The sequence below is a fragment of the Drosophila ananassae genome, chromosome 3L (genome assembly GCF_017639315.1).
Source record: "Drosophila ananassae strain 14024-0371.13 chromosome 3L, ASM1763931v2, whole genome shotgun sequence".
Taxonomy (NCBI): Eukaryota; Metazoa; Arthropoda; class Insecta; order Diptera; family Drosophilidae; genus Drosophila; species Drosophila ananassae.
The window spans coordinates 10,148,456-10,170,529 of NC_057929.1; the positions used below are offsets into that span (position 1 = coordinate 10,148,456).

General features: G+C 42.6%; 2 protein-coding genes across 21 annotated transcripts in view; one reads left to right on the plus strand and one right to left on the minus strand.

The window, feature by feature from the left end:
- Positions 1–594: 594 nt before the first annotated feature.
- Positions 595–18,387, minus strand: LOC6494570 (feline leukemia virus subgroup C receptor-related protein 2). 3 transcript variants are annotated; one of them, XM_014907368.3, is made up of 11 exons: positions 18,242–18,387; positions 17,999–18,070; positions 8,861–9,163; positions 6,782–6,893; positions 6,463–6,565; positions 6,135–6,359; positions 1,907–2,048; positions 1,650–1,846; positions 1,452–1,576; positions 1,135–1,245; positions 595–1,066 (listed from the first exon to the last, which is right to left on the minus strand). In XM_014907368.3, the coding sequence occupies exons 3-11, from the start codon at positions 9,000–9,002 to the stop codon at positions 778–780; spliced, it is 1,446 nt and encodes a 481-aa protein (XP_014762854.1). In that variant the 5' UTR covers positions 9,003–9,163; positions 17,999–18,070; positions 18,242–18,387; the 3' UTR covers positions 595–777. The 3 variants fall into 3 exon arrangements, with proteins under 3 accessions (XP_014762854.1, XP_014762853.1, XP_001960081.1); XM_014907367.3 differs by lacking the exons at positions 17,999–18,070; positions 18,242–18,387 and adding an exon at positions 11,106–11,386; XM_001960045.4 differs by lacking the exons at positions 17,999–18,070; positions 18,242–18,387 and adding an exon at positions 11,051–11,386.
- A 2,379-nt stretch (positions 18,388–20,766) lies between these two features.
- LOC6496030 (mucin-17) overlaps positions 20,767–22,074 on the plus strand; it is a 30,600-nt gene continuing 29,292 nt past the window's right edge. For 13 of the 18 annotated variants that reach the window (XM_044715392.1, XM_032451379.2, XM_032451384.2 and 10 more), the window contains exon 1: positions 20,768–20,836. The gene's annotated coding sequence lies outside the window, so the exon portion shown is untranslated. Of the gene's footprint in view, positions 20,837–22,074 lie in introns of all 18 variants that reach the window. The other 5 variants (XM_032451395.2, XM_014908128.3, XM_014908129.3 and 2 more) reach the window with 5 other exon arrangements.

The following is a 22,074-nucleotide window of genomic DNA, read 5'->3' on the forward strand; positions in this document are numbered from 1 at the left end:
AATTGATTTGACTCTTGAATCTGCTGATTTAATTGTAAATTCTCCAAAATTATTACAGTTTGCCAGATATGCAGGATATTTTATGTACTCGAGTTTTGTACAACGACAGTAGCCTTCTCGCTGGATCGGGTCTGGAACAAGTGTTATATATATATATATATAGATTATGTACAAATTCTCGCTGGCGGGAAGAAGGAAACTGGAATCGAAGTGGCTGGAGAGTCAGCTACTGTTCGGTAATGCATTTGCTGGTTTTTTTGGCGTCTTGGCGTAACTGCTTCAAACTCATTTTGGATATTCCGCTAATCAATGAAATTTTCAACATTCGCTAGAATAATTTGGGGGCTATAATACTGGAGGATAATTCCTTTTTCCATTTTTTTTTCTCTCTGTAATACTTGTCTGTAGGTGAGGTGTGTTCTGGGTGCAGCGGCAACGGAAAGATAAAGCTGAATTTTGATGCAAGTCTTCGAGTTGCATAATTTATATTCATAAAACCTATGCACTATACCTTAAACATGGCCAATGTATAAAAATTTAAAAAATAATTGCCTAAGTTTACTAATAGTTGTGTTTGTGTGTTCGTGTGTGTGGTTTCTTTTGCTATGCACCTTTAATGAACATTTTAAAATTCAACACTTAAGGCTACAACGAAATGTACAATAAACAATTGAATAAATTAAACAGTAAAACGATATGCGCAGAATACTATACATAAAAGACAGTCCCAGGTCCAGGCGACTGAACTAGTGTTCCAGGTGTGTGTCTTCCGTACATTTACGGATTACCAGCATCCCCTTTAACCGTCACCTGGGCGTTCTGGCGCCTTAGATCCGACTGTGTGATGGCCGTTATGATCGTGCCCACGATCAGCATTATAGCCATGGTTACGTTGGCGGCAATGTCGCCAAATTCGGAGAACAGCTCCGAGTAGAAGAGCGTGAAGCAGATGCCAAAGGTCTGGGCGGAGGCGTTCAGTAGGCCAGAGGAAGTGCCCTCTGGCTCTGGGAAGGTAAGCTCGGCCCCGAACTCAAAGCCCACTGGCAAGTATCCCGTCATAAAGAATCTAAGGAATCACGGAAGTCCTTAAGTATAAGTTTCCTGTAATTATAAAAATAAATATAAAACACTCACCCCAGCAGCGATGCCGTGAGATAGACAACCGCGATGTGGCCCGCGTCCAAGGTAAAGGTAAAGATCCACATGCCTACCATGGACAGAGCATACACCGCCAATGTGGTTTCCCTGGAGAAGATGGAAAACAGAGAGTTGGGGAAACCGTTGAGTACCGTTCATTTACCATCGAGTGCCACCACCCCCTCCAATTAATTACAAGTTCTCCAACGGCCGTTCGGAAAGTTTCTCAAGCGGCGCACACGGCGTATGCGTAATGAGTTTGGACCGTGTTTCGAAAAAGCCCTTCAGCTGTTGATTGGTTTACTTCTACTTACTTGAACTTGTGCGACTTATCCAGGACAATGCCGGACACCACAGAGCCCAGCATGCCGGCCAGCACGATGCTGAGGCCAATACGTCCGGCGTCCACCTCGTGGCCAGGATAATACTTGAGAACCACCTGCAAAAAACAAAAAAAAAACAAATCCCAGCCGTTAGCGTCCATTAACCGGCCATTAATCAGATTTTCCTACCGGATTCAGGAGCGTGGAGATGGCGTAGAACACACCCACATTGATGCCGTACGAAAGGAGCAGCAGGATGAAGTTCCTATTGGTCAACAGATTCCTCAATGAGTGCATGAAGCTGACCTGCTCGGCATCGGAGGCCTCCAATATCTGAGCCGCCTCCTGGGCGGCGGAGGGCGGAGTGGGTGGCCTGTCCTGGAAGACTGTAAACGAAAGTGATGTGATATTGCCTGGTAATCGGCCCTTCTTAGCCATTCACTTACAGAAAACCATCAGGACGAGCAGGACACTGGTGAGACCGGCCACCATGTAGAACATCAGCCTTAGATCATTGCCCACTGTCTCCAGTTCCGGGGAATTCGGCACCAGCATGGGTGGCAACACAAAGCCGACGGCTACGCCCAGCTGGAAGAATGCAAGAGTTCGGAATTGTATAAAACTTGCTCAAAGCGAAATCTGTATCCGGTTCCGGTTCCTATTATGCCTCTGAATCCGCTAGCATTTCTGTACCACTTCCGGACATCCGTCCGTCTCCTGACCCACCCCCTGTCTGGTGTTATTTACGCTGCAACTGTGAAATTGATTTATAGTGGGCCTGCTGGTAGATCCTCCTATATTCCTGCAGCAGTTACGGCTTTGCAGTTGTGTTTTTGTTTTCGTCAAAGTTTGTGACGCTATTCTACGGAACAGAAATCTCCGTACTGTGTACACCCCCGGCTCGGCTGTGACAGGCGGAGGATTCTATTTTTTTTTATTTGTTGGCCTGCACACGCGAGTGCACAAAAGTTGAGCCATGCAATTTTTAGTTATTTTTCCTTGATTTTTTTCACAAAAGGGTTAAAGGGTATCACGGTGGGTTGTGTAATGGTTAGGAAGTAATTTTTTTGTTTACACAATTTTTTATTCCGCCCTCGATTATGGGCTTGTCCAATTTTAAACCATTCATTTTTCAGGTTAAATATTTTTAGAAAGAGTATCCTTCAGTTGAATTAATCCAGTTACTGCCACCATATTTTTTTGCAGGGCCTCTATAAATCGGGTTTAGTGGCAGTTGCCGTATTTAAGACAAAGTGACATTTGACAGTCAGGAAAATAAATTGGACCATAAAGGATGTTTTTATTTTTATTTACGTGGAACCCAAATTGAGATAAATTGCATTTTCACAAAAATGTAGGTCCTTCTGAGGAAATTTTTTACTCTTGAAGCCGTGAAAAGACTAGCCTTTGTTTGAATTAAATTTAAATACTTTTCCCATTGTAAATAATCAGCTGTTTGCGAGTTCCAATTGTTTTCAATTTCAGCAAACAAAGGAAATATCAACCATGGTTCACACACAATAAACTATGCCCAAGCTTGGCTCCCTTTTTGGTAATAACTTTTCGTTTTCGCAAACAAAGGAATGGGTTGGAAAGTGGGTTGAGTTGGTAGGGAGTGCTTGGAGGTCCTGTGGGTGGCCTGGGAGTTGGGGAAACTGATTCCTCGCCGCCATTAAATGAAAACCTCTGACAGTGTCATGACCAAACAGAAGAGATACAGACAGCCAGGTTGCAGGTGGCCTGGACCTGAGATTGGGAATACAAACAGAATCAATTCCGGCGTCGGTGTGCAGTCTTTATTTGGCCAAGAGAAATAAGACTTCGGCCAACACAATCCACTCAACAGATTAAGATTATCTTGAATAATCACTTTGGAGTTCATCCCGCCTGAAAATACCTATTTTCCGGAGTTAAAATTTAAGCAGTTCTCTTCTCTGATGATAAATAAAACTTATTGCCAGATATACACCGTATCTCTGGAAAATATGATCCAATAAATTCCAAGGATTCATTTTGTTTTTTATTGGCCCAAATAAATTTGAATAATTCCGCTTGATTCGGCAATGAAGCTCGCAACGGAACGGCTATAATCGAGTAAAAACCAAAATGCGATTTTAAAATATCCATGCAATATATAAGCATGAAGAAATTCATAGAATTGCAGCAATTTGCATAAATGTATTCAAGAGTCTGGCCATAAACCAGGCAGATGCCAGGAGCTCATCTCCATTCCCATTACCCGCCCGGTTTCCTTTCCGCTTTTCCTTTGTTCCGGCTATTTGGGTTTTTATGAAGAGACAACGCAAAAGGACATTCGAGTGGGACTCGGCACTCGGCTGCAGTCTGAGCCTCTCTACGGTATCAAGAATAAATATTTGAACCGACTGGAGACGGGCTCAAAATCGAGCGTCTGAGCCTTGGTCTCAGTTAAGGTCGGAATCGTTATTTGGCCCTGAGTCGCGTGCTTCACGGCTGAAATGGCCGCTGGAGAATGTTATTTTCGACTTGGCGGCACAACTTGTTCCGGCCGTGTTTACATGACCATCACAAAAAAAAAAGAAAATAGAGAAAAAAGTAAGAGAAAAAACAAAAAAACGTCGTGCATAAAAACGTGTAAAAAATAGGGGAAAGAAACAGTGTTTGCTCAGCACTCTGGCAACAATGCTCCTTCGCCAAATCCGCTTCAGAATGGCTCAGCGCTGGCAGTCAGGAATCAGAGCAGGATGAGGATAGCGGGCCTGGAGCGGGACGAGGTGCTTCCGAAAAGCGTGTGGTGCGTCGTCCTTGCCAGATAAGGCAGCCAAGGCGATTGAGCCAAGGAGGAGCGGGTGGGTTGGTGGGTGGGTGGTCTCTTTCAATGTCACACTCGGTATGTGGGCCATCTAGGTGCCACCCGCTGGGTTTTTTATGAAGGCTTGTGTGCGCGTCTCTCTATATATATACACATATCTATTTTTTTTTAGGGACAAGTTCGGCTTGGCATTTCGACAAGAGATTACCCCAGATGGCTTTAAGCCTGGCCTTTGGGCCAATTCGACATTTGCATTCTGGCAAGTCCTTAGAGCACTGTTAGGAGTTCTCCTCGCCTCCTATTCACATCAATTATTTGCTATTATTATGAGGTGCAATAACAAGCTACTTCCCAGAGACGCTCCTTTGTTTTTCTCCGTGCAGACAGGAGCACTTGACCCACTCTGTCCCCATCTCAGTCGTCATCACGTAGCCCCACAACGTCGCATCCCATTGTGACTTCCTCTACCTGTGACAAGCAGGAAATTATAAGCCTTTTCAGCTGCACTCGAGTGAAAGGCAAATATGACAATCCCCGCTCACACATATGCGCTTAGGATGCAACGTGCTGGGTGGATGTGTGTGTCTGGGCTGGTGGATGGGTGGATGGATGTATGGATGTTCGGGCCACATATTTGCAGTTGCAACCAACCGGTGAGACTGCTTCCCGATGCGCTCGTAAATCAACATTAAAAGCAAACTGCTCTACATCCCTTCCGCCTCTTACGCCCCATAACCTTTTTGCCCCTCGCCTGGCCTCTCCTTGCCACTTTCCGCTGCCATTGTCATTCATCACAGCCGCACCTGACACTGTTGGCTAATGGCTAAGCAAGCGGCCTAATTGTTTTGCGGTGTTTAAGCCCATAACCCTGTCCACAGCCATCGTTGCAGTCACTTTTTGTTCCAGTCTACATCGGCAATTTAGGTTGTCTTCCAGTTACATCAATGTTTTTCTTACTTAAAGTCAATATTTATTAAAGTTGAGGCACACACTAAGGACTATACTATGGAGTGTCTCTTTATTAGTTTATGGTTTTGTGGTTTTTCATTTAGACAGAAATTTCTATGCAAATTCTTTCGACAGAATAGAGATTAGAGAATTTGATTTCGAGCCTGCAACACTTTCTAGTGGCAAGCAGATAATACATGCCACTGGTCTGCCTCACCTGCACGCCCCAGTGACATTTCAATTGTCCGAGGAGAGATGGTCTTTGTGGAGGAGCAGCCAAGGTATTCAGTGTCTAGTGTCCAGTGTTCACTGCCCAGTAGCCAGGCAATCACTTAAGCGCTGGCGAATTTCAAAGAGGTCATTTCGTTTGTTTGCCGCTTCTGAATAAATTGAGAACACCTGACCTCTGGGAGGCCGAGATGTGGATGCAGTGCGCCAAATTGATTCCACTCAAAGACTCTTCCGCATGCATTAGCATGGGAGAATCGTTCGGTGGAAACAGAAGGCGGTGGTGGGGGTGCATGGGACCGGCAACCGAGCCCTGGGGCCCGGAGGCGTATACCCTGCCGTTGTCAGTTTTGTTTAACTTGCAGTGCAGTTGGGTTCCGGAATCTTTTTGCCAATTTCATGATTGCCTCCGGGCCTGGTCATATGGAGCACAGGGCACGGCCATTCAAGGCAAAGGCAAAATGTCAGAGCGAACCACTTCCGCCTAAACGGAAGTGGGCATGGCCATTCCCAGCGTCAATCAACCGGCTCCATTCAGCCATCTCGGCCTTTTCCGTGTTAATGCAAATTCAACGGCTCACTAACTCACAAGACAATGTCGTAGCAAAAGGCTTACATGGCAATTGCATTTTGTGCCTCGCTCAGATTGCCCATCAATAACCCGCTTACAACGTGCCGTATACGTGATGCGGCACGAGCCCACTTACCTGGTTACCAAACACTCCCACGCTGGTGGCCGAGGACACCTGATCCAGACCAAACCAAACGGCCGCCAGCCGGGCCGGTAGCGAAAGGATGCACACCTGGGACAGAGCCACGATCGCCTGGCCAATGAAGCCCACGTAGAAGAGCGACGGGTCCACCGAAAAGACCTTAATCCAGGCGCCCACACAAGTGCCCACCACTCCGACCAGGGCGGTTATGCGGAGTCCCTGTTAATGACACAGAGAATAGAACAATGGAAGGAAAAGATTTATTTTCCCAAAACTAAGACTGAGACAGGGCTATAGTGTAGTTCCTAGTTATATAACTTACCGCTTTATCCAAAAACCAACTACCAGGGAATATGAGTGGTATATACAGGATCATATAAATCATGGACGTCCAGTCCACCCACTTTTCGCTGATGCCGTAGTAGCTGAAAAATAAAGAACAGCCACCATTAGAGAAGCCCACTGTGAAAATTCAGTTAATTTATGCATGCCCATTCATTTAAGTAGCTCTCCCGGCCCCCAAAACCCCACAAAGTTCTGACTGTTTAATGAGCTTTATGAAAACTTTTAATTAAATGGAATGCACAGATTCTGGACCCACAAACTGCTCGACTACACCTCGCAGAAGTGCGTTCGCTTACCGTGTTATTATGTTGTTGATGATGGTGTATTGTATCCACTGCATGGAATTCGAGGCTGAATAGAACACAAAGAGAAAGAGCACCGCCCAGCGTCGGGCGTAGACTTTGTAGCCTGTAAATAGAAAATAGAATGCCAAGCCAGGTGAGAGTCGCTTGCTGAAGAAAAAAAATATATAAAAAGCCACTTCAGAACGGCTCATGGAACGGCTGAGCTGTGGTTCCAATCCCAATCTTGGTCCCAGGGCTTCATGACCCCCATGTTGCTGCCAGGGATTAACTGGATTAGGGGGCAGACTTACTTGCTGTAACACTACTGACTACTTACTTAAGGATAAGACTCTGTCCCGGCTGATATTCATGCAAATAGCTACAACCCACCGCCCATTATTATCATAGTAATACGTTTCTTCCATCCTGGCTGTTTAGTCAGTAATGGCTTCAGGTTGCCCTCAAGGACGAAAATCGAAAGCTTCGACTGACAATGGCTAATATTTTACAGATTTTGACAAGAAAGCTTAAAAGGGTAAACAGTTGGCAGTTACTTTCGGATTTTGTTCAAATCCGTGCAAGTCACAACAGTTTCTGCTTAGTAACAGATAGTTTTAATATTTTAAAATATTACTATTTATTAATAAAAAATGTGATGTAAAACATCTACTGCATATGAGAAATAAAACGATCTGCTTGCACACAGTGCGTATGAGTAATAAAAATGGCTACTTGTACACAGTGCGTATGAGTAATAAAATGGCTGCATTTATCAATCATACGCACTGTTGGCAATGAATGGTAAAAGTTTAACTTTAACCAGTATTGTTTAAACCTTTTTTAATTCAAATATAAAAACTACCACAAAATGACCTTAAATACCAATCGATACTCAAAGGACACATAGATTAATGACATTCGTGACGAAAACAAAGACGTGCATTGCTTTCGAAAGCCACTGGAATTCCAAAATCCCTCAATTTGCATCCTAACCTGACAAATTGAATTGAAATGAGCACATCCACGGGCAAATGAAGTGGAAAACTAGCTTTAAAGATATATGAGTGCACTTGTGCCATTTTATTATCCACCTCTGCCATCAAGTCCTTCCTACAGGGAGTTGTTAAAATGTCCCTGGGAAACAGAAACAAATATTTGCAAACATAGCCGTTGAATGCAAGTGACCAGCAAGTGTAAATAATTCCTAAATTAAAATGACTTATTTAAACGCATTCAACTGTATGGCATTCATTGGTTTGGCATTAAAGCTTTACTTCTATTTATAAACATCCGATTTTTGTAGTTTTTTGTTCCAATTTGCGCCAATTCTGCAGCGACGTCACTAAGCGGCGCTGCCTGACAACTTTTTGGCTTGCATGGCATTGAAAAAACAAAACCCTTTGATGCCGTTTTTTATGGCTATGCATTTTTAGTTTTTGTTTTTAGTTTAAACACACATGGATGTCAGCACAAACACACAATAAACATGCATTTGCTTATGTATATGTAAATGCAGGTGGCTATGCATTTAAGTGAATGTGCGGCTGCGGCTTTGGCAGGCTTTTGCGAAGCGCATTCGGTTGGGTTTGATGGTTGTTGCATACAAATGCACACCAATGTGCCTTGCCTGCCACACACTCATCCCTTGCCACAAGCACCCATCTGGGCGCTCCCAGCACTATTGCCTACCTTGAGGTGCCGTTTGGGGCAAAGTGGTTGTTGGCCATGTCTGACATGCAGAGTGCATGTGCGGAGGCAGATACAAATGTAAAGTAACTGAAACGTAAACTATGCATGTGTTTTTAGTATTAACATGGCTTACAGCCTGTCTTTCATGGGAAGGTATGGCATTTTGGGAAATCGGTATATGTATAATCAGTTAAACTCATATTTGATTCAAATCCATATCAAAAGAAATTATTAAATAGTCCTCATATCAACAAAAGTTTTGATGATGTATTAAAAGAGCCATTGACATTTTCAAGTGGCCTAGATTAAGCAATTACTATTATTTTTATGGCCTAAAAAGTTAGCATATCTACCTTCTTATCAAAAAGTTTTTTCTTGGAATTCATAGCAAGAAGATCTTACCTTCAGCTGGAGCACTAGCTGCACCTGCCTTGGCCCGTTGCTCCTCCTTATCCTTGGGAGTGATCATGTCTGTGGATTTGCTGGTTGCTATGTAGGATTCAGTGCTTTCGACAGCACCACTGGCGCTGTGCTTCAGATCCATCCAAAGGTTAGTAGTGGTGGGGGGTGGATTACAGGTGGATCTACCTGATGTGGGAATCCGTATAAATTGTTGGGCGGCTGTGCTTTTGGCGATTGCCGGGATCGGTGGTGTCGTTAAAATTCGATGGTGGTTTCAATCTCAGTTTGTGTTGATATTTTTAACTGGAAAATACAAAAATAATAAACTGACTTCAGAGTTGGTTAACCACAAAGCATATATGTACATAATTCATATTTCTTTGGATCTTGAAGTGTAAGACCTCATTGTTCACGTTTAGTTCAGGGTCGTTTGTCAATTGATGTAAATTTCCCAAGTAGTACCTTGAACTTGGATAATAAAGTTAAGGGCTTCAAGGTAAATGATCTAAGCCAGCTGAATACAATAAATATTTAACTATTTAAGCACTAGACCCGTTTTACAACTCCATCAATTACTATTTACATAAATAATTATAATTCTTTTTGTGTAACTTTTCCAATGATAATAAAAACACTTATTCGTGATTTGAAAGCCTAATCCGATTAGTAGTCTTGATATATAATTAAGCGAGTGAACAGATACCTCTTAACAAGGCTTTTAAAATAAAATGTATGTTTTTTTGCTTTTAACAAAATTATTGTGGATCATGTTAAGTGGTTTCGAGTAAACCAAAGAGGCATAATAACCGATATTAATACGCTTTAATTAGCTTGTTGACTGGGATGATTACACGAAAATTTCCATCTGCTGTTGTGACATTGCAATTTGCGGCTGGGCGCTCTTCCATTGCCTTTAATAAAGCCATTGAATCAAATTTAAGCACAGAATTCACCCTCACGGCCACTTGTTGCTCCGTATACTGTCAGAAGTCTGGGATTTAGCTTTTGGGGATTTTTGTATTTCAGATTTCGGATTTTTTTTTAGGTTTAGAGCGCACTCAGCTCTGTCGCTGGCTTTGGGGTTTGTGGCGAAAAATGCAATCAGCGCCAGATGACTGGCTTTGACTGCATTTGCCGCCCAAATAAATTGAGTGGATTGCCGAATTGGAATTTCGGATTCTGATTTCGAAATTCCGTTTTGCATTTGGACGCGTTTTCGCTCATTTGGCACGTGCGAAAAACGCATAGCATTTTGTTGGCATGTTGGCTTGAAGCCATTAGCCGAAATTGGTTAATTCACATGGAAATGAAATTGTTTTTTTTCCCCCAAATGACATTTCGTGTTGTTTTTTCGTCATTGGCTCAATTTTCGCTAATTAGATCTAACTAACCAATTGATTTAAATCTCGTTAGTGCGAGCTGGATGATTTCTTTAATGGGCTTTGATTTAATAATTCAAGGTTTCGAAGTTTAATAACCATCCATTCCATGGGATTTCTCTCAAGCGGTATTTCTTATATTTATTTTAGAAATACTCAAGATTGTGGCCAGCAGTTGCTCAACATTTTGACGGGGAGGTGGTCTTCGCCAAGATAAATACTCGTAAAGGGAGCAGGTTCTACAAAATATATTTTCCTTGTACTCGATGAGCGTGAATATTGCGATAAGACCGATTCGAGACACCAACTCCACTGAGAAAATAATATTATTTTTCAAGTATTAAGTATTTCCACTCTCACAAACTAAATGATTGTGTAATTGTTGATTGTAATGCCTCTCTTATATTTTTATCAGCTTATTGAATTCTTAGCAAAACATCTGTGTCATAAATATGGAACAAAACACGGTTTAAAACGCTTTCAGATTAAAACACTTTAATTAAATCCACAGATTAAGGATTAATGAATTTTAATGTATTTAAAGAGAATTGTTTTTAGGGGAAATCACCGGAAAAATATTTATAAAAATTAATCAAGACGTTTATTTGCTTTTAATGTTATTTCCTGAACTATTTTTCAGAGTGCAGTTTGGCTAACGGGTTAAATCAACGTAAATAACTTCCCAAACTGGCTGAAATCGGAAATTGCCTTCAACCGCCCTCTCAACCCCACCGCCTCGGCGAACCACCCACTAAAAACACGCACGTCGTAAAATTTCGATTGGGATTTACACAGAGTCACTACTACATACTTTTTTTGATGCCAAAATAGACTTTAAAGTTGCAACATTTATAGTCTTCACTCACTTTTGGGCAGCACGTTTTGGATTTACAATCACTGAGTGGGAGCACTGAGTGGTGCTGGTGCTGCGGCTCTATAGCTCTGCGGCTTTGTGTGGTGCAAAAAGGTCTTTAAGGTGGTTCCAAGTTTTCTAAAAAAAAATATCCGGAGAACCGTAGAGAGAAGACCTTTTCTCTGTTCGGAGCACGCAATCGCGAACGGACACAGCGGCACTGAAACTGATTCCGCAAACCGCTCAACTCTCTGTCATAAACAGCAATGTTGATTTGCAAAACGCTTTCGGGTTTCGTCTGGCGGGCTGGCTGGGTAGCTGGCTGGCTCTAGTTGTTGCTTTTATTATTGCTATTATTGCAAACAGCTGATTTGATGTTAGTGGCACATACAAAGTAAACCACATACACTCACCTCCAAGGGTCTTCACGATTAAAAGCCATTCTGATTAAATGATACTTGAGAGTGATTGTTTTATGAGAGCTTACCGCCTTTGACTTTTAATATATAAGCCGCAACAGAGTATTATACAGCCATCGTTAATTATTACGTGGATTTGATTCATTATCACCGAAACCGAAACGAGTGACAAATATTGAAACACGTTTTGCGCGACAACCAGCGGCGAATGCCGTCCAGCTCTTGCTGTTGTTCGACTTTTGGGGGGCACTGTTTCGGGATCGACCGAGCACGGGTCCCATGCGGGAACCTCAGTTCTGGAATCGCCCCCCGAATCAAGTCCAGCTGTTGTGAATCAGCTTACGGCGAAGACTGCCTAATTTAACATTCCAAAACCACAAATCATATTAGTTTTTTTTTGTAAAATATAAAAATTTAAAAGGAAAGTTATGATTTTTTAACGGTTTCTTAAAAGTTTAGTTTTTACATAGAAATCTCCATAAACTTAGATGAAAATTTGATTAAATGATAAATGATTAAGTACTCGAAATTCAATTATTTTTATTTTCTAACTACTAACTTTTCTTGTCAAAAAATGACTATTGACTTCCGTTATAAAGTTGTCCTACTGTACCTAAAACACAATTGCATTTGCTATCCATTTTAAAATTGTGTTTATTTGCTTAGTGTTTCCCCTCTCCTTTATTGCTTTGTCCCCTTTTTGCTCCACCTTTCACCTCGCACGTGTATTTGTGGGACACCTCCCACACCCACACCCACCCCCACTCCAACCACCACTCTTTTCATTTTGCTGCTTTTGCGGTTTTTATTGAATAATTTGCCGGCGGGAACTTCCACTTTCCGGGACGTGGATGTGGACGTGGACCTGGTTGGTGGTGTGCCGTGTTTCGTCGTATTCCAGACGACGACGGATCCAATGGATCCGACAGTGCCCCCAGCGTGGTGGCGACGCCATCGCTCCGGCCGGCTGGGGGTCATTATTCGATTAAGGCAAATTATTATGTTTTATTATTTATAATGCAAATATCAGCACAGACACGGCCGGGCTGCGATTTGAAGGAGCTTTGAGCCAGATAGTGCCTTCAATGGCTTCAAGTGGCTGGCACCGACCTTTGCACTTGAGAAAAATGGTTTTGATTTAATATTAAATACCCATTTTAAATATTAATAACTTTATTTTCTAAAATAATTCATTGTCTACTAAATAGACTCTATATATTCTCTAGATTTATATTAAATTCTCCTAATATGTTCGTTTTTTTTCAGTCTATAATATGTAATAGTGACTTGCTTAAATACCTATCTGCGATTTGTACTTTGCCACTGCGAACATTTCGCTCGACTGTCATCTGTTTTTAGTCCCAGTCCCCCTTCCGATAATGACAAGGTAGTTCAAAAAACCGATAAGCATTAAAGTTGTTATTAGAGATTAAAGTATTGGAGCAGCATTATTATTATTAACCGGCAGTAACTCGTGTTGCGGGTCAGTAAATCCCACAAATCGGATGATTTCCAATTGATATTCTAATGACATTTTGAGTGGCGGTCACGTTTCGCTTTTTTCAATCTTATCAATGTTTATATGCAACTCAGGGGTTTCCCCAGGCCTAGAATAGTCAGTAATACTCGGAGGAATAATTTCTCAGACTGATAATACGATTAAACTTTTAATTGTCTTGCATGCATTTGAATAAAAACTGCACTGAAATTTAAAAATTTTATATTTTTTTTTTTATTTATAGTGAACTCTTAAAGGGTTCCTTTCAAAAGTTTTAAATAATTCACAGAAGGGACAATATGATCCACAGAGACAGCTATATCTATAAATATTCGTAGTTGTTTCATACAAGGCCCACGGCGGTGGCCATATCTTTGCCAAAAATCATTTGGTTTTTGAGCGGAATACCTTAAACGATTTGTAGAGAGATTCTCCACAAATCTGCATCAAAATCTAGGAACAAATTATTTTTACGATTTTTTCTCAAATTTCCTAGGGGGTCCCCTTCAAATTTTGAAAAATGCAAGGGGAGCCATATTCGCCCACGGCGATGTCCATATCTTTGCCAAAAGTCATCTGATTCTTGAGCGGAATACCTTAAACAATTTGTAGAGAGATTCTCCACAAATCTGCATCAAAATCTAGGAACAAATTATTTTTACGATTTTTTCTCAAATTGCCTAGGGGGTCCCCTTCAAATTTTGAAAAATGCAAGGGGAGCCATATTCGCCCACGGCGATGTCCATATCTTTGCCAAAAGTCATCTGATTCTTGAGCGGAATACCTTAAACAATTTGTAGAGAGATTCTCCACAAATCTGCATTAAAATCTAGGAACAAATTATTTTTTCGATTTTTTCTCAAATTTCCTAGGGGGTCCCCTTCAAATTTTGAAAAATGCAAGGGGAGCCATATTCGGCAGACGGCGATGGCCATATCTTTGCCAAAAGTCATCTGATTCTTGAGCGGAATACCTTTAACGACTTGTAGAGAGATTCTCCACAAATCTGCATCAAAATCTAGGCACAAATTATTTTTTCGATTTTTTTTTCATATTTCCTAGGGGGTCCCCTTCAAATTTTGAAAAATGCAAGGGGAGCCATATTCGGCCCACGGCGATGGCCATATCTTTGCCAAAAGTCATCTGATTCTTGAGCGGAATACCTTAAACAATTTGTAGAGAGATTCTCCACAAATCTGCATTAAAATCTAGGAACAAATTATTTTTTCGATTTTTTCTCAAATTTCCTAGGGGGTCCCCTTCAAATTTTGAAAAATGCAAGGGGAGCCATATTCGGCAGACGGCGATGTCCATATCTTTGCCAAAAGTCATCTGATTCTTGAGCGGAATACCTTAAACGATTTGTAGAAAGATTCTCCACAAATCTGCATCAAAATCTAGGAACAAATTATTTTTTCGATTTTTTTTCATATTTCCTAGGGGGTCCCCTTCAAATTTTGAAAAATGCAAGGGGAGCCATATTCGGCCCACGGCGATGGCCATATCTTTGCCAAAAGTCATCTGATTCTTGAGCGGAATACCTTTAACGACTTGTAGAGAGATTCTCCACAAATCTGCATCAAAATCTAGGCACAAATTATTTTTTCGATTTTTTTTCATATTTCCTAGGGGGTCCCCTTCAAATTTTGAAAAATGCAAGGGGAGCCATATTCGGCCCACGGCGATGGCCATATCTTTGCCAAAAGTCATCTGATTCTTGAGCGGAATACCTTTAACGACTTGTAGAGAGATTCTCCACAAATCTGCATCAAAATCTAGGAACAAATTATTTTTTCGATTTTTTTTCATATTTCCTGGGGGCTTCTGTTCATCCTTTACATTAGCGGCATCCACTTTTAATGCAAAATACTTTAAAATTTTTAGAAATATAATTAAATCTGCATATTTTATATAAATAGATATAAAAAACCTCTAGCTCCGCCCAAAACAAACTTGCCTTCCTTCTTTTTCTGTTACAATAGCCAGGTATTAAAATTTCCTAAAGGTGTCCAAAAGCCAAAGCCAATCTGTTTTTTGTTAAACTTACAATTTACTAACAAAGCAAAGCCAAGCCAAGCCAATGATACGACCAACTGAGAAAGGAGCATTCGGCGTGGTCCTTGCCGGGCTTTTCCGAGTCCAGAACAGAGCTCTTGGCTCTGTGTTGTTTGGAAAGGGCGCGAATGCGCGAAGCAAGCTCTTTGGCGGAATCAACAACCGTATACGCTACTAATGGATTCTCACTGCACGCCCCGTAACGGTCGTAATCCTTTTAAATCCTCTAACCACCCTAGGTGGGTGGTCACCCAGCCCCACCGACCCACCGCCTACCGTCCACTTGAGAAATGTGCAACTCTATGCCCGAGGGGCGATTGTAACATTTCTCATGCGAACGCGATTGCGAATGAGAATGTTAGAAACAATTGCATTTAAGCACTGGCGGGCTTTTGTCTTGATTTCACTTTCGCTGGACGCTGAATTCGAAATGCAATTTGTAGCTGACAAGTGGCCGGAGGACACAATGGATCGCAAAAGGCAAATGTAAACGCGAACGTAATCCTCGCGCCAATTAGGCTAAGGATCCAAGGGAAAGGGAAATATTTATGCGCGCAATTTGAACGTTGGGGGCCCACACCTTGCGGCGATTTGGTGGCCAAAGCTCATCAAATTCGAAGGACCAAATCATAATCCAAACGGGAAGGACAGCAGGCATTGGCCCAGAAATGAATACGTTTTCACGCTTCCATGAAGCGTAAGTGCGAAGAAAATTCATTGGACCATATTAAGATGCTACAGTGGGTACTTTTTTGAAGAATTATCATTTTGGTTATGAGAAGTTTATGAATTCCAAAACTTTTGTAAGAAAGTAAATCAAGTTGGGTATGCAATTTTAAAAAGACTTCTGCCAAGTTCTTGGTAGTCAAGCTCTACTGTGATTGTGGTCCCATAAAAAGTGTGTGAGTTTTTGTGTTTGAGGGATAAGTGGTATCCAGACTCTTTTGTGTAAATGTAGGCTCACCGTTGACGGGAGGGCGGTGGGTGGCTCATTAATGCGTCCTTGGTGGGGCCAGGAGCAGCATTTGTCAGACCCCTCTTAATCCCCAGCAAATCGCGTAATTATATAGGTACAGACACACACACAATAGGGCACACTTTTCCCCCCAGTCACCGACTGCCTACAAACTGCGATATAATTTCCGCAACATTTATTTATTAATTAAAAAATTTGTGCCATTGACGACGGGAGCTTAAGAGTAAGCTAGATAAATTACCATAAATTGTATTTTATTGCCCAAGTTCTAAATCACAAAGAGAAGAATAGGCTTGATGACGAGGCTGGTCGGGGCGGGCGAGGAGGACGCTTTTTCTTCTGCGTTTGCAGTTCCCGAAAAGTACCGAAAATGTTGTAGCATACTTCCCAGCGCGCGCTGTGAATTTCCTATTATCAGGCCAAAACTTTTTGCCGCAGCAGCTGGAACAGTTCTTGTACCCTTTTTTTATTTCATACCTCGGCCACATGCTGTGGTTGCCGGGGAGGGGGTAAGTTGGGGGGAGGAATTTCGGCCTCAATTATGCAATTCTCGCTTGGAATATCTGCGATTAGTGTGCAGTTTTGTTCGGTTCTCTGTGGCCAGATGCGTTTTTAATTGCATCAAAGACGGCTTCCGGTCCTGGACACCACCATCCCGGCCTTGTCAGTTTCCTAATTGGACATTTGTAATTAACTTCAGTGGCCAGTGGTCCGGTCGTTGCATTCTTTTCGTCCTTTCCGCCTTATCCTTTGGCTCATTTCTCACTGTGCAGTTGGCATTTAATGCAGTTGACTCTTATTCCTCAGTTGGTCGGGTTATTTATGTATCGCTCGTTAGTTTTCGGCGGACTCTTATTTATTGGACTGCACAGAGTTGGTGGACAAGGTCGGATTTGGTTTTTTTCTAGCTCCTAGGACAGTGGGGTGGTGGCCAGACCCAGTCCCACAGCACAGAACTAGCAAATGGCCCTCGAGTGGCTCCGGACAAAGCAGCTTAATTGCGCTGGGCGAATGTCTCCAGTTTGTCATAATTAACCCGACTCGAGTGCACAGAGAGTGCATTTTGTGGTCAAATGGTAAGTTTAGCATTCATTTGTGCTGCCGCCAGGAAGTGGCCTACTTTCTGCCCACAACTCAAATCAATAATTTTCATTCCCCTTCCGGTTCTCGATTCTCAATTCTCAAAAACCTCCAAACATTACGTCACAAGCTCAAATCCACACAGACGGGGAGGCGAAACTCGCACACATCTAAAATGGCTGCGGGCCAGACACACACCGACACATGAAAGCCAACACACCAACACCAGAACCAACACACTCATACAGCAGAGGCAGTCATGGCTGCTGCTGTTCTCGTACATCTTCCTCCCGAGCTTTGGACTTAATGGACGGGGGAGCGGGTGGACCTGGGGTTAGCGGGTTTACGGCTACGGTTTTACGGACAGGGGCTGCTGGAGCGATGTCTCTGCGTCTGTGTTTTGCAATTGTCTAGCTCTGCAGCTGCCTTTGGTTTGGGGTTGACTCGGCTTTGGCCTCCTGTTCGGCAATACCTACTGGGGTAACATGAACATGAAAAAAAAAGTATAAAACCTGAAGACACCTGGACCCGGATCTGGGCAACACTTCTGTCTGTTGTTCTTCTCCGTTTTTTGCAAGCGGAAAAATCAATTTATGGATTTTAGTTTCGTTCATATATCTTCTGGTTTTTGTTTTTGACTGTCTTGTGTGTTTGTTTTTGTTGCTGTGTGTGGCCCCTTTCCGACTTTTGACACGTTCGCGCCTCTTGAGCATTTCAGTGCGTCTGGCAGCTTGTTGATGCCACCGCCCAGCAATGGGAATCCTTTTTGAAAGAGTTCGAGGTCCCTACTTGGGGGACTCGAGCTCGGCAACTCGCAATTAAAGCAATTTCTTTTAATTGCAATCAAATGAGACGAAAACTTGAGCTTCTTTACTTACCCTTACTGCACACTTGGGCCTTCACTTAGCTCGCAGGATGCAGGATACAGCCGGAGATCTTCCGTTGGCGCGCTAAAATGCCGTTCGTGAGTGCGTGAGTGTGTCAGAGGTTTTTTGTGAATGGAACAAAAGAGTGAAACGGAATTCATTTATTAGAAAGGATTTTTTCGGTGGATAATTCACGGCACTGGCAACTTGGTAACTGGTTACTGGGTAACTCGTTATACGCCATTCCACACGTACTTGGGCACTTTAAATATTTGCTCAGCACTGCAGAAAGTTCCCTCCTTTTCTGCTGCTACTGCTGCTGCTGTTTTCTGCGAATTCGGTTAGCTCGGTGCCAGGACTTTGGGGAGGAATCGCTGAACAGGACTACTGCGAATCCTATTGCCTCGGTCCGTTTTATAGGCGAGGCGCTTGCGTTCCACACACACGGCAAACAGCTGGCAGGATGCTGTGGATGCTGGGACGCTCTCTATTTGGGGGACTTGCTCCATCGCGCAGGTACAAACAAGGACCTGGTTGCACCGTGCCCCCTTTTATAATTAATATTTAGTGGTTAGAAGTGAAATTAAATTTACAGAATCAAATCCGCCACTATGAGTGCAATTAATTGGTGCAGCCCGGAAGTAGGCCACACTTTAATGTGATGACTATTCGAGCTGCAGGGTGATTCGTGTTAGAAAATATGGAACCACTTGTTGCTTCGGCCATGTTTATGACCAGTTCTAAAGCTTAGCTGATTTAAATATCAATGGCTTGCGGGTGAATTTTCAAATCTAAAACTAAAGAAATTATAATTACCTTTTAATAGCACTTAATCATACAAAATTAACCAGCATAAAAGAATTTTGTATAAAATTATTTTGATTAATTTCTTATACCAACCGAATAAATTAATATTAACGACCCAAATCGAATTCGAAATTTTCTATTTCCAGTTCTCACAGCCTCAATGGTTTTGGCAATTTCCATAAAATTAATCTCTGTCGTATGATTGATGCCGATAGATCACTCCACTCTGGCCAACGAAAGTGTTTGTAGATGAAAGGCTTTCACCGATCGGGGCGCCAGCAAATTTAATTGGCCACTGAATAAACTTCTTTGATTTGGGATGCGGGATATGGGATCCACGTTTTGGCCATAAACCAACCGAACTTATGGGATAGAAACAATGGCATGCGAGGTGGCCAACAGACCTATGGATGTTTTTATTCACTCATTCACCCATTCGCGCATTTCATTGATGATTATCTTAACGGTTAACATAGGTTCTTCACATTCCATCTGGCGGGATGATGACGAGGAATTTTAAACTAAAAAGAAAAGTCATCGGGTGGGGATCATTATTCGCATTTTTCCACTATTTTTTTTAGCAGCGTATCGATAGCAGAACTAACAAGAGTGCGAAATTGTTATTAAAACTAAAGTGCTTACCATAAATACACTAAAAAGAAAATATATATTATATTAAAATGATATTTTATAATTTTGAATAAAAATCTTACCACATCTTACTTTTAAATAGATTTAATTTCTTTCGGTGTATTTTGTGTTGTTCCACCATCTCAGGTGAGTGTGTCAGGTGCAATGTGCTGCTGGCCAACAGCCATTGTTTTTTTTTTAGTTTTTTGGGAACATGGAGAGAGAGGGAGTGCCGGCAAAAAGTACATAAAACCAAAAGAAAACGCAGACAAAAATAAACTCCGCAAGCTCGTCTTGCCCATGTATCAGATGTCTTTCAAAAGCAGTTAAACGCTTCCTACTCCACAACTAGCCAAGTACCGAGTGTCTCGCAGTTTGGGTCAAAGCGGGCCATAAACACAAGCCTGGCCCAAGTCGTTATAGCCCTGCCGCGATATCTCTTTCGCTCCCGCAATCATTTTTTTTAGTGTAGGGTATTTCCCGCATCGGCTGGACGTCCCTCCCATAAACTATTTTTAGCCCGACGTCTTGGTCCGTCTATCCACCTGTCTGTCACTACTCTGGCGAGGCTTCCTTCTAGCTGAACTTGTGTAACCGAATCTCCAGTGGTCAGTCTTCCCTTAAGCCCCCCCTCACCACTCTTTGTATCTTTCTCCCGCAATCTCCCGACTACAATTGCTTCCTTATGCATGCAAATTAACGTTTTAGCACACGTCGCGCTAAGTGGAAAAGTTTCAGCGCGCCAAGACGGACAGGAAGAGAGCTTAGTGGGAGAGAGCGTAAGAAGAAAGAAAGAGCCAAGAAGAAGAAAGAAGCTAAGTACTTGCGACAAGAATTAGAGGCTTAACCCACTGATAGATGAGGTTTTTTATCTAGTTGATATCTTATTAAAGAATCTTTTCTAAAAGTCTTAAACAATATTATTTCTGTTGTCTAAGGACCTCCTAAGTACACACTATCTTGTTTACTAAGAGGTTTCATTAGAGGTTCTCTCAGTAGGACCTCTAGCTTTTAGCCTTTTTTTAGAAAACATTCCAGGGTTAAATCTGCAGTCGCACTTTCCATGCCCTAGACCCGCGCCGAACTTGAAATCGGAACCCGTTTTTTGCTCAGCTAGGCCCAGTCTCGGTCCTACCCCGTCCTCGGAACGAGTTCTACCCCCCAAAAAGAAAAGCAAAGAGTGCAGAACAAAAGTTTTGCCGCTAAATTTTTGTGACAGCTGTTGAGCAGCAACAATAGAGAGATTGGGGGAGAGCTGAGAGTACAACTGCCCCGGAGTGTTGGGGAGAACGGCTGCGACAACGAACGGTAAAGCAGAAACTTCAAGCCAGACTTGGCGTTCACCTCTCATTCGCGTTTCAGCCGCTGCGTCGTAAGCTCTACCACACGGAGTGGCGCTCAGGAACGGAGAGTGTGTGTGTTTTGGTTGCTGTTGTTTTGGCTTATGTTGGCTGTGTTGCATGTACGATCGTACCGCGAGGGCGATAAGTGAACCTCGAACCGTTGAAGCGCAACCTCGACGGCGAAGGGCAGCCCTTTTGAGCCTTGTCCCGAAAAAATTTTAGTGCTCTAGCCGCTGTGTTTGTGTCTGTCTCTGTGCCTGTGCCTGTGTCTGTGAGAGCGTCCTGTGTCAGTGGTGGCTAGTGGGTCACTGGAGCGTGCGATATGCCAAGCAGTCGGATAAACATGCGACTCATGCGCAAAGCAAATGACGAAAAAAAAAAAACGACAAGCGACAAAACGGAAAGAACAAATGTCAGGGCAAAGGGATCAGGTGTATGGTGGGGGGGTTAGGGGTGACCAGGTGACCGGGTGGACAGGTGTCAATGTCAGCCGAAAACAGAGAGCTTGTTGTTAAAAGACAGCAAGGTTGAATGCATGCTTCAGAACACTTTATTATTAAAAACTCTCTTTTTTTGTAGTTTACCTCTCTCGAGGGAGTACTGTAGTTAGTTTGGATTTGAAATCGAACCCTGGAACAACCCCCTGGACTGTGAGAAATGGCAACAAGTTGCACTTCCGCTGTCATCCAATTGATTTTTTGTGTGTGTTTGTTTTTCGTTTTTCGTTTTTTTTTTTTCGATTTTTTGTCCATTATTTTCTTGTTAGCCATGGCTGCGAAAACAACTTTTACAAACGAAAAAAAAATAGAAAAAATAACAGACATTTCACCCGTAAATTGAAAACGAACAAAAGCCAGCAAGTAAAAAATAAGAAAATAAGAAAACTCAGATAACCAAAACCAATTGGACAGCATCGGTTAACAGTATTAAGCAGCGACTGGCGTCTACACTGTCGACTTCCGTTCATTTAAGCTTGTTTGATTGTTGTTGCAAGTCAGAGAGATGGCGTAGAGGGGGGGAGGGTGGCCTGTAGGGTGGCAGCTCAGTTAACCACAAAAAGAAACTCCAACTCTGACTCCGACTCTGAGCAACGCATCATTGGCGTGGAATTGCTTTGACTAATTTCCCAATGAATCGGCAGTTGCGGCTGCGCCCTGCGGCTTACCATTTTTTTAGTGCAACTATCTCATAGTGTGTGTATCTATGTGTGTGGTGTGGCAATTAAAGCTGGCCAGGGAGAGTGTGAAACCGTTAGCCCACCACTGATAGCACCCGCTGGCAGATAAATAGTTTCCCTTCAAATATTGG